At 41.8% G+C, this 16,156-nt stretch overlaps 1 protein-coding gene across 1 annotated transcript in view; it reads left to right on the top strand.

Moving 5' to 3' along the window:
- The first annotated feature begins 236 nt into the window (after positions 1–236).
- Positions 237–16,156, top strand: part of TMEM86A (transmembrane protein 86A) — a 50,155-nt gene continuing 34,235 nt past the window's right edge. Inside the window, exon 1 of the mRNA XM_060768181.2 lies at positions 237–427. Coding sequence (XP_060624164.1) covers positions 407–427 — 21 coding nt within the window. The 5' untranslated portion in view covers positions 237–406. The remainder of the gene's footprint in view (positions 428–16,156) is intronic.

The following is a 16,156-nucleotide window of genomic DNA, read 5'->3' as shown; positions in this document are numbered from 1 at the left end:
ATTAAAAAAAAATCAAATGGTGCTCCTTCTATCAAATGGCAAAATCAAGGTATGCATTTGGGGGTTTTAAAAGAAAATGTCAATCCGCGGATAGTGAGATCCGTGGCTGCAGCACCCGCGGATAGGGAGGCCCGGCCCAGGCAGTGATCCCGTTTTTGGAGGGGGAGAAGGCAAGGGGAGGGGACCCGTCGGCTGAGGCCCCGCCCCTAGCACTCTCCCCCTCCGCCCATTCGCTCCGGCTATTGTGACGTCAGGATGTACTAAAAAAGAAGCAAGAAAACAATCGGCATTGAGGAAAACAGAGGCACTCGGAGCGTGTTTGGGAGGAGAAGCGTCCGTGGGAAGGAAGCCACGGAGAAGGGCTGGCCGGGACGCTGAGTGGGAGGGGGAAGACGCTTCTGCCAACATGGTGTCGCCGGTGACCGTGGTGAGTCCGTGGCTGCGGGCGGGGAGATTGGGTCCTTCTCCTCTTCTCTGTGGCCGCAGGGTCCCTCCTTTTTTTTTTTTGGGATACAGTCCGCGTGGGCTCTCGGTCGCGTGGCCCTCCCCTCCCCTTCCTTGCTGTTGTTTTTCTCTCCCGCTCCCCTGCTCTGCTCTTTGCTGGAAAGGAAAACGTGGCGAGGATGGCAATGTGTGTGTTTCGAGGAGTGGGGAAAAGGAAGGAAGGAAGGAAGGAAGGAAGGAAGGAAGGAAGGAAGGAAGGAAGGGAGGGAGGGAGGGAGGGGTTGGCATCCTCGCCCAGCGCCCGTGTTCGCGACCCACGGCTGGACGCGAGGAGGAAGAGGGGAGGGGAGGGGAGGAGGGGACCCTGAGAAAAGTCGATGGGAATGAAAACATTGGGCATGTGACTGGGAAGCGTGACTTTGTGGATTTTCCCTTCCTCTGATTGATAGGCGGGGAGGGAGGCCAGAGGGAGGAAGGAGAGAGAGAGAGAGAGATCCAGCTCAATGCCCTTTCCTCAATGCCCAGGATCCCTTTCCTGCGCTCGCCAGATGGGAACTGGAATCCTGCAACATCTGGAACTGGGCTAGAAGGGAGAGATGGTGCATCCCTCCTCCATCCAATCACCCTCTCCCTTCTTGCTGAACGTTTTTGTGCCTTGGATCCCTTGGGCAGGCTGTGTGTGTGTGTGTGTGTGTGTATGAAAATACACAGGTTTGCAAAGGGAGCCAATTATTTGGAAACACAGGTATCCAAGTATTTTTAGAAACCTGCCTTTCTGTTCTCATCCTCGAGGCACGCCTTGATCCACTCTTAAATTATGCATGGATATCAGAAATATCTGCAGTTTTAGACACCCCTAGGTTGTCAGCTGTGTTCATAATGGAAGGAAGAGAAGATATAATGATACCGCGGTGGTGCAGCGGCTTAAACCACTAAGCTGCAGAACTTGCTGAATGGAAGGTTGGCAGTTCGAATCTGGGCAATGGGGTGAGCTCCCGCTGTTAGCACCAGCTAACAAGGGCAAGTGGGGCAGTTCCTGTGAGAGTTTGCAGATAGTGGTCACTTGGTTACTTGTGGTACCCTTCTAGTATGGGGACTATGGTGGCACAATGGGTTAAACTGCTGAGCTGCTGAACTTGCTGACCAGAAGGTTGGTGGTTTGAATCCGTGGGATGGGGTGAGGTCCCACTGTTAGCCCCAGCTTCTGCCAACCTAGCAGTTTGAAAACATGCAAACGTGAGTAGATCAATAAGCACCGCTTCAGCGGGAAGGTAATAACACACTCTGTGCTCCATCACACTAGAGAATGAATCTAGTTTAAATCAGGTTTCTGCCTCCTGCAGAATTCTGGGGTTTGTAGTTTAGTGAGGCTGGTCAAGGCTCCTCTTTAAACTACAAACCCCAGAATTCTGCAGGAGGCAGCAAAAAGATCTAAAGTTTGGATTCATTATTAGGGTGATGAGGTGTGATGAGTCAGACTCGACTAAACTTAATGTCAAGGAGAAACCTTTACCTTTACTTTACCCTCATCCCAATTCAAGTTCAAGGACCCCCTGAAATATACCCACAAACGCATAGGTTAGGACCTCCTTGCTCCAGCATTTCCCTTCTCCCAAAACTGCACTGCTTCAGGAAGGATTTCTCCGCAACTGCAGAAGTATTTTGGCACCATTGCCAATAGACACCTCTGTGCATTTTGAGTGGCTCGTGGATGTATAATGCACCTGCCAGTGCCATTTACAAACATCCGATTCTCAGGTGCTGCCATCAAGGGCAGAAAAATCAGCAAGGTTGGCTTTTTGGTTCTCTCTGTGCTCTTTCCCTACTCCCTCAAGTCCTGCAGATGACAAGCATCAACACCTCACAGCCTCTGAGGATGTTTGCCATAGATCTGAGTAAAACATCAGGAGAGAATGCTTCTGGACCATGGCCATACGACCTAGAAAACTCGCAGCAACTCATTTTTAGATATCCAAATATATAAATATATGAAATCAGAAAAAAATGTTGGAAGTCTCCCACTGGGAGAGTAATTTCCATATGTAGCTGCTAGCCTACCTGAACAGCTGTTTAAAACAAGGAATTAATCAATAACAGACACATAAAGGAACTTGTGTATATCAAACACACAAAGAATTGTCAACCATCATGGGAGCCTGGGTAGAATATTAGAGGGACCGAGGTCGCCTGGGTTCAAGTCCATGGTTGTTTATGGAGCCAGTTGGCTTCTGCTTGACAGAACAAGAAGCTGCTTTGGGTTTCATATTGGGAGAACAGCAGGAGAGAAACACAGTGAAATTAAGTAAGTTATTGTGTGGCTATCATGGGTTAACTTTGTGTTGATTACTCTGAGGGTACATCTACACCAGTGGTTCCCAACCTTTTTGCATCAGGGACCACTTGACCAGGGACCACTCTCCAACATCATTACCAAAAGTGTTAAAAATCAGTTTTTGGTCAACTTTACATTCGGTTTGATTATTTGGGGTGCTGATTCAGAAAACTGCATTGGACAGACCACATCAGCTCTGGTTTCTGATAGAGAATATATGCCATCCAGTTGTCGCTATCTGCTCACCCACAGAAAACCATATTTAATAAGCATCGGCACTATAAGAGGGTTTTGTGAGACCAGTCACACTTGTTGCAACGGTGTAGTAACAGTGAGGCCACGTACTATATTTTAGTGCTTGCGGACCACTGGCAGTCCACGGACCACAGGTTTAGTCATATTGAGAACCACTGGTTTAGTCATATTGGTTTCTAAGGCAAATTTAGGCTTGATTTGCTCTAGTTTTGCACATCAGCTTTAGTTTCTGATGAAGAACATATGCCATCCAGTAGTCACCATCTGCTCGTCCACAGGAAACCCTGAGCTGATGTGGTCTATCCATTGCAATTTTCTGAATCAGCATCCTAAATAACCCTAGGAACAGGTCTAAAAACGAAGACACCAAGATGGCACCCCCGCTTCCAGGTGCCACATGGAATGGCTTGACTCAGGGGGAGGGAGGGAGGGAGGAGGAGAAGCAGAGATCAGGAGGCTTGTTGTCATGCCTTTTGTTGGTAGTCAGCCTCTCCCCTCCAGACATCCCCATTGTCTTGGCACTACAAGAGGGTTTCATGAGACCAGTTGCTCTTGTTGCAACAGTGAGGTTGTAGACCATATTTTAGTTCTTGGGGACCACTAGTGGTCCACAGACCACAGGTTGGAAACTACTGATCTACACAGATGTTTGTTTTGAGGCTGATCCAGCATACTAGATGCCAGATAGACCCTGAAAATTGTCCCCACAGGGACCCCAGGTAATGCAGAATTGTGAAGGAATCCCCATCACCCAATGGATCCAAAAGTGGTTTGACACCACTAAGTGACCACATTAACCGCCCCTCCTTCACCCCACATGCCATGGTGGTCAACGTAGAAGAGGTGCAAGCTGCCTGGAAACCTCAGCCCTTCCATCAGATTCAATACTTTGTTCATTTCCATAATAGAAAGGTGGGAGGCAAAGATAAAGCTGTATACACTCAGTTCCCAAGTTGCGAACAAGATAGGTTCTGTAGGTTTGTTCTTAAGTTGAATTTGCATGTACGTTGGAACAGATATTTTTCAAGTGAAACTCCAGCCAAATATACATTTTTGTGTGTGCGCATGCACTTTGGGTAGCATAGGGAAGGGTTAACGCCCCTGTGGTGTTTGTTTTGCTATCTGCGCCCCTATGCAGAAGATTTCACCTCACTTTCTATTCCTGTCATAATTGGATTTGGCTTGTTGTGGGAACAATTTGTTTCTGGGTGGGGGGTCTGAGGCCGAGTGAAAGAGGGTCTACCCTAGCAAACCTTTTGTATTGTTACCCCAATACCCCCATGCATATGGGATATATTAAGTAGGGTGATCAGTTCATGATATGAATAAACATGACAGTTTAAATAATGCACCAGTAAGGCCTTTTCGCGAACCACCATGAGAATTTTTTGGGGGGGGGGGGCTGAAGCTCCCCAAGCCCCCCCCCCCCCCAAGCCTACATGCCTGGCTGTTAGGGATTTTGGAAGCAGCTCAGCTACTGTTCACCTTCCCTGTTTGTAAACACTGAGTGGGACATGAGAGAAGACTCCCACAAGAATGGTGAAACATCAAACATCCAGGCGTCCTCTGGGCAACGTCCTTGCAGACGGCCAATTCTCTCACACCAGAAGTGACTTGCAGTTTCTCAAGTCACTCCTGACATGGAAAAAAAAGCATGGAGCAGGACTACAGTAGGATTGCCTACAGAAGAATATCACTTTCCCCAGCTCAATATTTGTTTATTGTGTTGTTTCCTGTGGACATGGTGCTTCGACATGACACTGAAAGCATGTTTCTCCAGCTCTTTCCCAGCACCCTTGCCATTGCTGTATCCAGCTAGATAAGAAGGAAGAGCAGGGTGGGCATGAAAAGGCTTTGTAAAAAGGAGTCCCACCATCAGAGGCTTTGTTAACTGAGGTATGTCTATATATATGTCTCTGTGTGTGAGGCAGAAAGTAAAATCAAAACTTCTATGTATAGATCTTTGTAGTGAGGGTCCATGTTTAAGCTAGCCTCTTTGGGTTAAAATCTTGGAAGCAAGGCCCACTAAACTCTTAAGAAAACATGCATAGGGTTTAGTTGCAAAGCTTCCATCTACACCATTGTCAACATGTGTGATAACCCTTTGACTTGTAGCCTTTTCACGCTTGCAGCTTGCAATTTACTACCATTCTCTCTATGCATTCAAAGGAGTAGGTTCCCTTTCTGTAAGCAAATAAATGATTGGGTTTTGAAAACATGACAATAAAGGAAACCCAACCTATTAGAATGACAGGAGCTCAGGACTTGTGTGAAATTGGACCCATGTTAATCTTTCCAAGCCTTTATTATTCACGTGTACCTATACATTGTCTATCAGCTTTATTTACCAATCAATTGTACTAAAAAAAAAAATACTGCCTTGTGGCTTTTGTCTCTTTATTGTCTCTTGTTAAGGGAGAGATACTGAGACAGATATCTCTTTCACTTGTACACTAGCTGGAAGCAGGCTGGAGTTCTCTTCTTCTTCTTCTTCTTCTTCTTCTTCTTCTTCTTCTTCTTCTTCTTCTTCTTCTTCTGCCTTTTGACACTAAATGTCAGATGATAAAACACTCTGTCCTCTGGTTATATTTAGGTTGATTCTGATTTTTTGCCTCATTACATTTATGGCAATCTTCTCTGTACTCTGGTTTCCATCCCTGCTGATTATTTTATCTGCTAATGGAGCATTTGCTTTATAATTTTTTCCCCAGAGTATGACAGAGGAGTTCCATCTAACCTTTAAGTTGCAGTTCTAAACAAATCTACAGGTTGAGTGTTTCTTGTTCAAAATGCTCTGGACCAGAAGTGTTATGGATTTCAGGTTTTTGGTGTATTTTGGAATAGCTGCATTTGTATATACATACATCTAGGTTCCCAACCTTTTTTTGACCAGGGTCCATTTGACCAAGGCTAGACCAGGGACCACTTTGACTAGGGACCACTTCCCAACATTAGTAACAAAAGGGTTACAAATTAGTTTTTGGTCAACTTTAGATTCAGTTTGGTTGTTTGGAGTGCTGATTCAGAAAATTGTATTGGATAGACCACATCAGCTCTAGTTTCTGATACAAAACATATGCCATTCAGTAGTCGCCATCTGCTCGCCCACAAAAAACCATATTTAATAAGCCTCAGCACTATAAGAGAGTTTTGTGAGACCAGCCACTCTCGTTGCAACAGTGTAGTAACAGTGAGGCCACAGGCCATATTTTAGTTCTTGCAAACCACTAGTGGTTGACGGACCTTAAGTTGGGAACCACTGACAAACATAATGAGATTTCTTGAAGACAGGATCCAAGTCTAAACATGACAATCATTTACTTTTCATACACACCTTATCCACAGACCCTTAATATATTAGCGTAGGCTCCTATAATTTTGACAATGCCTATCTTCTTGGGCAAGATCTGACTATATTTTTACCTAGAAGTAAGTGTCTTCATTCTTTCTCTGCCATTGTCCTTTCTTTTTTGCCTCTTATGATAAAATATCTCTTGCTTCTGAACTTAATGCTTTCCAGTTTGTCATCTCGTAGTTGCAATGATAAAAGACAGAACTAAACTAAAGTAATGACCAACTGTTCTTGCAAATGAATAAGCTTTGTGGAGGCCCAAAAACTCCACAAAGACATCAGATTCTGTCTGATTTTGGAAGCTAAACAGGGTCGGCCCTGAGTAGAACTTGAATAAGAGACTGTCAACAAATTCCAGATGCTGTGGACTTTATTTCAGAAAAATGAATGGGCAAAACCATGTCTGTACATTCTTCATCTAAGAATACGTGACAGGTGACTTGAAGTCACACACAGAGATGTGACTCATTAAGAGACAATTCAGGAATGCCATCTAGCTCACAGGAATGCACTAAATTATGGGAAGAGAAGCTGTTTTATGAGAAGGAGATGAAGTGGATGCTTCACATAAAGTCTGGCCATATTAAACAGTTCAGTTGTGTATTAAGACACACAGCTAGATTCGAAAAAATACAAGAAAACAGCATGGAAAAAACAGAACATCATCGTTTTCCAACAATGTCATTGTGATTTCTATACAAAACAGAGTGATGTTCATTGTGGGGAAGGTAATGCAGAAGCGACATTGGACTCTGTCAGGTAAAGATAAGATAAAGGTTGGAGATGTGCAGTCTGAGCAGAAAATGATTGGTATCAACAACTTCTCTTCCCATTTACACTTAATTGAAACCTTAGATCTACTGCAGGAATGTCAGAAACATTTAAGCTGATCTTGGTTCCCTTGAGGATATCTGAGGAAACAAGAAATCTCCATGGTCTCTTTAAAAGCATTGTCCTTATTCTTAGAGAAATATTTATTTCTTAGACTTGTTTGACCAGCTTCTCAACAACCTTTTTTCAGGTTCTTTTTAAGACTTCCTGTTGTTCAAGGATCAATCTAGGTGGGATATGAAATACATCACTTGAACAAAATGCATCACTCGAACCATGCTTGCTTTCATAATTGTTCACAGCCATTCCTGTATGTTTCTGTATATATGTGCATGTGGCAGACCTGCAGGGAGTGGAGGGTAAATCTTTTCTCTTCTGTAGTGATCCTTTTGGTGGCGGCTATTATCTTGAGAAAGTAGGACAGCGTTGCAATTTTCTTTAGGACAACTATGAGTAAATAAAGGATGAGCCATCCTTGATATGCGCTAGAGTCCTTACTAACTCCTAACCACAGCTTAGAAGTTACCCTATGAAATTCAAGTCGACAGGCAACTTGAAGGCATGTACACACATACACACAATGCCCAGAATCCCCCATCTACCATGGCTAGCTCTTCTTCTGCCATCATACTTCCAACGTCAATGAACAACTTAACAGTAACAATATTACTTCAAGAAATGTATTTCATCCAATGTCCTATTTAGTTTAGCCCTCAATATATTTTGTTCACAAGCCAACCCAGAGAGTTTGAACCCTTTTGTGTGCTTTCATCACATAGATTTTTCCATGCATGTTGACGTATTTCCCTCTTGCTTTTAACCTGCAGATTTTACTTACCCACATTTTCTAATTTCCCTGAGTTGTCAGTGCCTTGGTTCACCAGCAGGCATTAGTGAGTTTTCTGTATACGCTAAATACTGCAGTCACATCTTAGAAGGGACTCTTATAACTCCAAGTGCCGACTTACTTCAGAGGACAGAAAAGACAGCAGGACCATTCAGCATTGCAGTGTTTCAAGCCACAGCTATAAAGACAACAGCACCTTTGTGCTGATGTATTTGCCATGGCTATTAATGTCATATTGAAAAATCACTATCTATACACCCCCTGGGTCATAGTTTACAAATCATGCAGTTTAGAATTGATTCATTAATGCAGAATTTCTACAAATCCCAAATGCTGCTTTTAGAACAACCACATTCTCTGTAGAATCATTTCATGATGCATTTTGCCATTTTTTATTTTTTCCGGTTGCAATATAATTGGAAAATTAAGCAATTTTAAGCATTATTAATTTCATTCGAGGAGGTCTGACTGCATGCATATTGGAAGGCATCAATCAGAGAGAACTTAATTATCCATTTATGAAATCCATTTCATTCAGGGTTGCACTTTGTTGATATGAGTAATTCAGGTGGTGGTTGTTCCATTTTTGTAATGATTCTATTAATATTCCTTCTTGCTGGGACTCTGCAGGAAAGAGTGGCAATTGGCTGCCACAAAATGGTAATATTCACTTGGAAACCAATAAGCTGTCTAGCTATTTTGGAGGATTTCTAAGTCTAGCTCCAGAATGCTACTTGGTCCCATCTGATCTTGGAAATTAAGCAGGATCAGGGTTGGTTATTACATGGATGGGAGTCCAGCAAAGACTTGGTGTTGCATGCTGTACTAGAAGAAGGCAATAGCAAACCACCTCTGCATATTTCTTGTTCAAGAAAATTGTATAAAATTTATGGGGCTGTTATAAACCAATGGACAAATCAAAGGCATGTGACATATACACTTTTAATTTCGTAAAGCTATTTACATAATCTTTGTGAGCTATTGCTTGAACCCAAGGTAGCTTAAAATATAATGAAGTTTTCACTGAACAATTCCAAAGGAGTGTCTTTATAAAACAATGAAGCCAAATGCTAAATTGTAGTAAATTTTTATTTAGGAATTTATCTAGGAGTTGTGATGGTCACATGGAGTTTCAAGGTGGCAGTCCAGCAGAGCCGATGTGGTGCTGACCTTTCTAAATAACTGCCCTAGATCTATCACGTATGCCTGCTTGGTGTGAATGAGACCTAAGAATGTTTTTATTTGATGTCCAAAGAATAATGCAGTAGGTTTTGGGTGGCTGTAATACAATTTAGAGGCTGACCCTATGTTAAATATGTCAATGGCCGATGTTCTTGTTAGGTATGACTGCCACCACCTCAGCTTCTATTGGCCTGAGGAACCAAAGGTGTGAATGTGTTGTAGGTCAGGTGTGTTTGAGCTCTTGGTTCACCTATTGCTTCTTCACTGGATGACTGGACCTTAAAATGAGTTTGACAGACTTAGTTCTGAGGAGATGGATAGACTGAGGCATACACTAGTTGAAAGTGAACTAGAAAGAGTTTATTGAACTTGGAACAAATATCACCTCATAGCATGAGGGGTACAGAAGCGTAATTCAGTTGTAGAGACTTAGTTACTTAAACAAGTAGTTCCACTGACAGAAAACTTTTATCAACTGTGAGATTCCTTTAACACACCGCTCTATCTTTAGAAACAGTAACACTTGAGAACAGATCCCTGTCTGTCTCTCCCACAGGGCAAATAAGCTCTCTTATACTTTTCCTCAGTATAAACAGACAAGTCTTTCTGTTACTGATCCTACTAATACAGTAACCCTAGCCCTTGTCTGTCTGCTTATTCCCTCTCTTTAAGGCTCACTTTAAACTCTCTTTCCCTGTCAGATTCCTACTGTAGCCTCCAATCTTAAAATCACAACCTTCTCTGTCCCATGTCAAGACACTACTCTCTTTCTCTCAACTGACTCCTTCCCCAATTGCTATACCCAATCAGGAGTCGGCTTGACTCCTCCTCCTGTCTCTGCCTGCCTTCCAAGATGACAGCTACTGTCATGCAGGCTTCGGCCTTGTCGTCTTAAAGGTAGATTCCACTACAGTGGCCTTCTCTGAAGATAAATTTTACAAGGCAGGAACCTACAACCAAAATACATTTTTTTTGTTTTTGTTTAATCTCTGGTGATGGTGGAGTAAGGGAGCTGAACAAGGGCATTGGAAATTGATCTTAATGACCTTACAGGATACTGTGAAGACAGACATTCCTTTTTGTACCTATGACCCAAGTCACATTGTGATGGGGCTACATGTATTTCTACACCAAGTTTTAGTGCAAACCTCCCACCACCCTCCTTCTCCCATTTCAGTTTATTTATATGCTACATTTTCCACAAAACTGGGACTCAAAGTGGTTTGCAAAAATCAAAAGAGCTATTCAAAGTGTGAGCCCAATTGAATTTAGCACATTGGACAGTTCCTGAAAGCTTGATGTAAATTAGTCACACCATTGAAATGGGAGCCACTTTTCACCAATGTAGATAATTTTTGGTGCAACAGCATCTTTGAATCAGGTTTGGAAGTTAACAGGTTGCTAGTTCAGTTTTATTCATTGTGTGTGTGTTTATTTATTTACTTATTAGGTTAACTTGTTTATTAAGTAAAAATACATACATATTTTTTTTGAAAGAGCTATAAGATGTTCACTAGGATCATGCAAGACTAAGTAATACTCTTACTGTGAAGTTCGGGGTGGTGGGAATTTTTTTTTATGCTTCACCATGTTTTTCATAGGACAGATAACTCTCTTCCAACTATGTAGAGCACGGTTCCCAGTGTAAGCTACTTATTGCTTCTAGACTTAAAGTTACTTTTGTCTTCAAAGTATGAAGTCATACAGGGATAAACATCCTCCATCTGCCATGGTAGTCACTGGGACAATCCTTCATTTTGGTAAACCCTCTTTTCCCTGCTCTACAAAGAACGTTTTCACAGGGAATTTAAAAGCAAGCTTAAAGCTTATATAGAGGAAACATGCAAGGATTAGTTCCAGGGCAGTGAGTGGCAAACATAAGATGAAATGTGACCGGAGCAGTGGTGTCAGTGTACCCTGCAAATATCAAGCATTGATTATTGCACAGCGATTTCTAAGCTGTCAGCTATCCTTTATTGGAGCTGGCACAAAATCCATGCTTCTGCAGAGTCTGCTGTTTGCTCTTTTTTGGGGGGGGGGGGTTAATAACAAAAATAGAAGAAAAATAAATTTCATTTAAGAGAGTTTTTCAAATGGTTAAAAGTGGAGACAGGGAATAGAACAGCCTGAAGGCCTCTTTGCTGCTAAACAGAAAACGGTATACTACTATACAAAGAACTAGGGAATTAGTATCTCTTTAGAAAAGGACTGATGCTTAATTATGTCCTTCCTTGGTAGCTATTGCCTTGAGGTTTCATTGTAAGTGCCAACTTAATGGTATTGAAGAGGAATTACCCAGCATACCTCACCATTTTGAAAGGCACCGTTGCTGCAAACCATTGTCCCTTCATACTCCTCTGATATATCTGGGGGCAAAGCTCTTAAGTCCTTATAATTGGGACATGTCTTTTCATTAAAAGGCCTAATTACACAGAGAATATCAGTCTTGTTCTCTGTGCTTTTCTTGCAATAATTTGAGATCAAAAAGCCAGTGTCCACACTAGTTATTCCACATGGCTCTCCAGATGCTGATAGACTGCATCTCAGTTTAGTGATGAGAGATGATACAGCCTAACAACCTCTGGAGGATTATATGTGTCCTATCCCTGAATTATGTGATGGTCAAAGTAATGCCTGATGCAGCCATTATCAGAGATAGAATTAGCTGCATGCCTTTTAGAGGTATTGGATTCATTATCTGTAGCCCATGGTCAAGGTTGCTGGGATGACAACTAGTCCAACACGTTGAAAGAGTCCTCTGTTGAGGCAAGCAAAGCTAAACTGTTGGCTTCCAAGAGGAAACATGGGTAGTTTCTATTGGTGATATTCTTCTATGGTTCTTATTTTAAAAATTCCAAGGAACTCTATGAAAAATGAATATGTACATGGTGTCCCTAGCTTGGAGGAATTGCATTAGAGCATTGTTCCATTTAAGCCAATCACTTTAATTGATAGTGGATTCCAAGGGTGTCAGACTGTGGGCTCAACTTCAGTCTCCTCATCTGGACATCTCAAGGCTGACTATATGTGCAAAGCTTGTGCCATTCCATTTAACCTGCTGAGCATACCACTGAGAAGCCAAACAAGATGTTGCACTGGTGATCTATGATGAAAAGACTTCCTAAGAATTAGAAGCCCTGCCTCACTACTGTGAATGCACTTGTATTTAACTCATTTCTCCTACAAACAGCGATAGTCTTCATGAATACAGTATAAGAGAAGACAGGTACAAATTCATTCTTCTTGCTTTCTTTCACAGGAACCAATGCAGCTTCAAGGAGTACTTGAGAGCAGAGAAAGGATAAGGGTAGGAAGGCCATAAGTAGATATGGACCTCCTCTCTCAAACTGTCCTTTTTTTTGGTCCTCACCTAGGACTGCTATTAGTGGAGAGGAAAAACAATACTCACAACAGTAGCAGACCAAATCCACAGGGGATATGTTCAGTATTTATTTATTTACAACATTTGTATCCCACCCTTTTTCTACCCCAAAGGGGACTCAGAGCAGCCTCACACATTGGCAACAATTCAATGCCCTAAAACATACAATTAAATAAACATTCGTTCTGAAATTGATCAAACATTACAAAATTGCAGAACTCTCTCCCTCACCCCCAGTGAATGGATGAAAGTAGAAATTATATTGTTAATTGCTACAAGCATTATTTTTGTATTCTTTAATGCGATACAACCTTATTTGGAAGGTCAAGTGACATTTTAAGTGCCCTTGGCATCACTAAAGTGTCACATGCTAACTGTATGTTGGCTGAAATCCTACATCTGCAAGTGGCTCTGAATGCACATGTCTATATCCTTCCACTACCTAGATGTCAAGCACTGAGAGGGTGTCCTACTACTGTCATTAACTGGTGGGGATGTGTTTGGGCACAGAGAATTCAAGCTGTAGAGAAGTAGTTGGTATCTCAGTCATAGGGGGAAAAGAAATGTGTGCTCTGTAATGGGGCACATCTTTCCCTTCTTTTCTTTCCCTTCTCTTGGGAGCCTAATACAGTCACTCTCTCCATCCCTTTCTCCTTGTCAATAGGCAGCGGCAGCCACTCCTAGGGTTTGACAATCGCCATAGGGTGAGAGGTTTGGTGTCAGGGCAGAAAGATTAGAGAAGAGTCTTCATCATCCTGTCCAAAAACCTCCTTCAATTCATGTAAGTCACCCTTCTGCACATGCCAGTCACTGACAGTATGCTGGCCATCATGTGCCAATGCGGGTCTTAGAGCCCCAATGTTCTCTTCTATAATTTAAAGAAAAGCAGTTACAAAGACTGTGAATAATACAGGAGCAGAAATCAAATTAGGAATGGAAATTAAAGTCTGAAATTTAGCAGTAGGAACACTTTACTGTGTGTCTGAAATAATGAAATATTGATCTTAGGTATTAAATGTGTGAGCAATTGCTCAGAAAGGAATGCAATTGTACAGCATTCATTTTCAGAAGGAATCTGCTCTCTCCCTAGAGTTCCTCCCCTATTTGCCCAAAAGATCTGAAAGTGGTTTAGAGGTGGCTGCAAGGTATAAGCTAGGAAGGAAAACCTCTATTGTGCAAGTGGAGTGTAATAGTACGTAGTGTTGGATATCCCAGCTTACATCCACCTCACTTAGTAGCAAAGAAGAAACCCATAATTAAAGTCTATCATTGGAGGGAAGAAAAACTGATTAAATTTTGCACAGTAGCCCTTTTCATACTGCAGAATTACATTTTGAGGAAAGAAAAATTACACCAAGGTTTACCTTGACTGGACAAAGAGGACTCTGCTCCCACTACTAAAATGGTTCAGGATGGAATGGTATGGCATAAATGTTATGGAAGAAGCAGCCATGCTTCAGAACAGTCCTGGATTTTGTAGATGCGCGCTGAGTCAATTTCATCAGGTTATGAAAGCTTATGCTACCAATTTCGTTCTCTCATTCTCTAAAGTGCCAGAAGATCCCTTTGCGTACTGATATTTGAGACTAACCTAAGCATGCCTTTGAATTCTACATCACCTCTTTTCATCCTGCTAATAAATTCACAACACTGTTGGAGAGCAACAAATCACTTTCTGGGATATTCTTCTAACCACCAGGCACAACAAGAATGCTATAGATCTGTTATGTAAATGAAATGATGATCACTCATCATTCCTGCCATCTCAAACTTATAAAAATTAAAGCCATATATAGTTCACCACTCAGGACTGACTGTATATGTAACAATGATACAATGTGCCTACCAACAAATAATCCAGGAACTAAATCATCATCTGCTTTAAAGAGGATATCCTGTTGAGAGCCTAAATCTTTTGGTGCAACTCCAGTGATAATGGAACTCTTGCACTGTATCGATGTATATGATGTCACCTTCAAAAATTTACCTTTCCCTCCTGCAGAACTTCAGTCAAAAGAGTTTCGAAGTGCTGCATATCAGGGACACTGGCAGTTGATGTCCTCAACATTCTCCCAATCACACCACAGCTGGGAGGACACACATTTTCCAGTACCTTGTTCAGCAGCCTTTTGGAAACACTTTCAACAGCTTCCAGGCTGAAATGACTAGTTGTTGGCATCACATTTAGTCAGTGACAACCATCAATGTGACTCCTCAGTGGTAATTCCCTTACTCTATGTTCTAAGTACCATTGCTCTGGTACCTGAGGCCCCATCTACAATGCCATATAATGCAGTTTCATTCAGTGCAGTTTAACAGTATTGAACTGCATTAAATAGCAGTGTAGACTCATATAATGAAGTGCATCATTTGGCAGTGTAGATGGGGCCTAAGGGAGAGTAAAGCAGCCAGCATCTGCTGTACTTGATCTCCTCCTACACTCTCATTCCTTTTCTTTATGTATCATATCATATTTAGATTGTAAGCTTGAGGGCAGGGAACTATCAAATTAATGTTTTGTGAGATGTCCTGGGAGCCATTTTGGCTGAAGGGTAAGGTATAAATATTCTAAATAAATAAATTATGAGATGGTCAGTTCACCTTATGATCTCAGAACTACAAAACAAAATGATCGCTGGCCATATTTTATCACTGTGAAACATTGAATGGGCTGCAACATAGAGAATGTGCTAGAAAATAAGAGGCAGTAAAAATGAGGTCAGAGAACATGGTGTAGTGGGTTGAGCATCCAACAATGACTCTGAAAATGGTTTGAATTCTCTGTTGGCCCACTGAGTGACCTTGGGCAAATTCTTATCCCCAGAAGAAGGTAAAGGTAAACCTCTGCTGAACAAATATTGCCAAGAAAGTCCTGTTTTAGGTTAGCTTCAGGATCACCTTAAGTTGGAAACAAACTGATAACACACAATTGCAGTAAAAATGAGGACAGTCATGTGCGTATTTTAGATAATATTTGCCTCTTGTAGCAGATTTCCACTCATCATCTCCAAAATATAATTTGACCATCAAAGAGAGCTTTTGATGGCTAATGCCCTTGTGGATGAAACTACATATATGTTTTCTCTTATTTCTTTCCATAGACCATCTTTCTAAAGAAGCTACTTGGCAAGAGCTTCAATAAAAATCCAGCTGAAAACACTAGGTCACTGTGCATCCTAACACTGCATCACTTGTGCAAATCTATGCAGAACAAATTTCAAATGTAGAAGCACAGTTAAGATGTCTGACATTAAATACAATATGGCTTGCAGTTTCACCAGTGTCTTAAGTGCCAAATCCCTAGATGCAACATGCAGTATGTAGGAAAAATCAATATTGATCTGCAAACCAGATTCACACATCATAAGTTAATAAAAGGTAAATGTTTTCCCCGACATTTAAGTCCAGTCATGTTCGACTCCTAAGCCAAAGAGTCGGCATTGTCCATAGACACCTCCAAGGTCATGTGGCCAGAATGACTTCATGGAATGCTGTTACCTTCCTGCTGGAGAGTATTGATCTTCTCACATT

The sequence above is a fragment of the Anolis sagrei genome, chromosome 1, assembly GCF_037176765.1.
Source record: "Anolis sagrei isolate rAnoSag1 chromosome 1, rAnoSag1.mat, whole genome shotgun sequence".
NCBI classification, from domain to species: Eukaryota; Metazoa; Chordata; class Lepidosauria; order Squamata; family Dactyloidae; genus Anolis; species Anolis sagrei.
The sequence above is the reverse complement of the archived record's forward strand: the minus strand, read 5'-3'. Positions and strand labels throughout refer to the sequence as shown.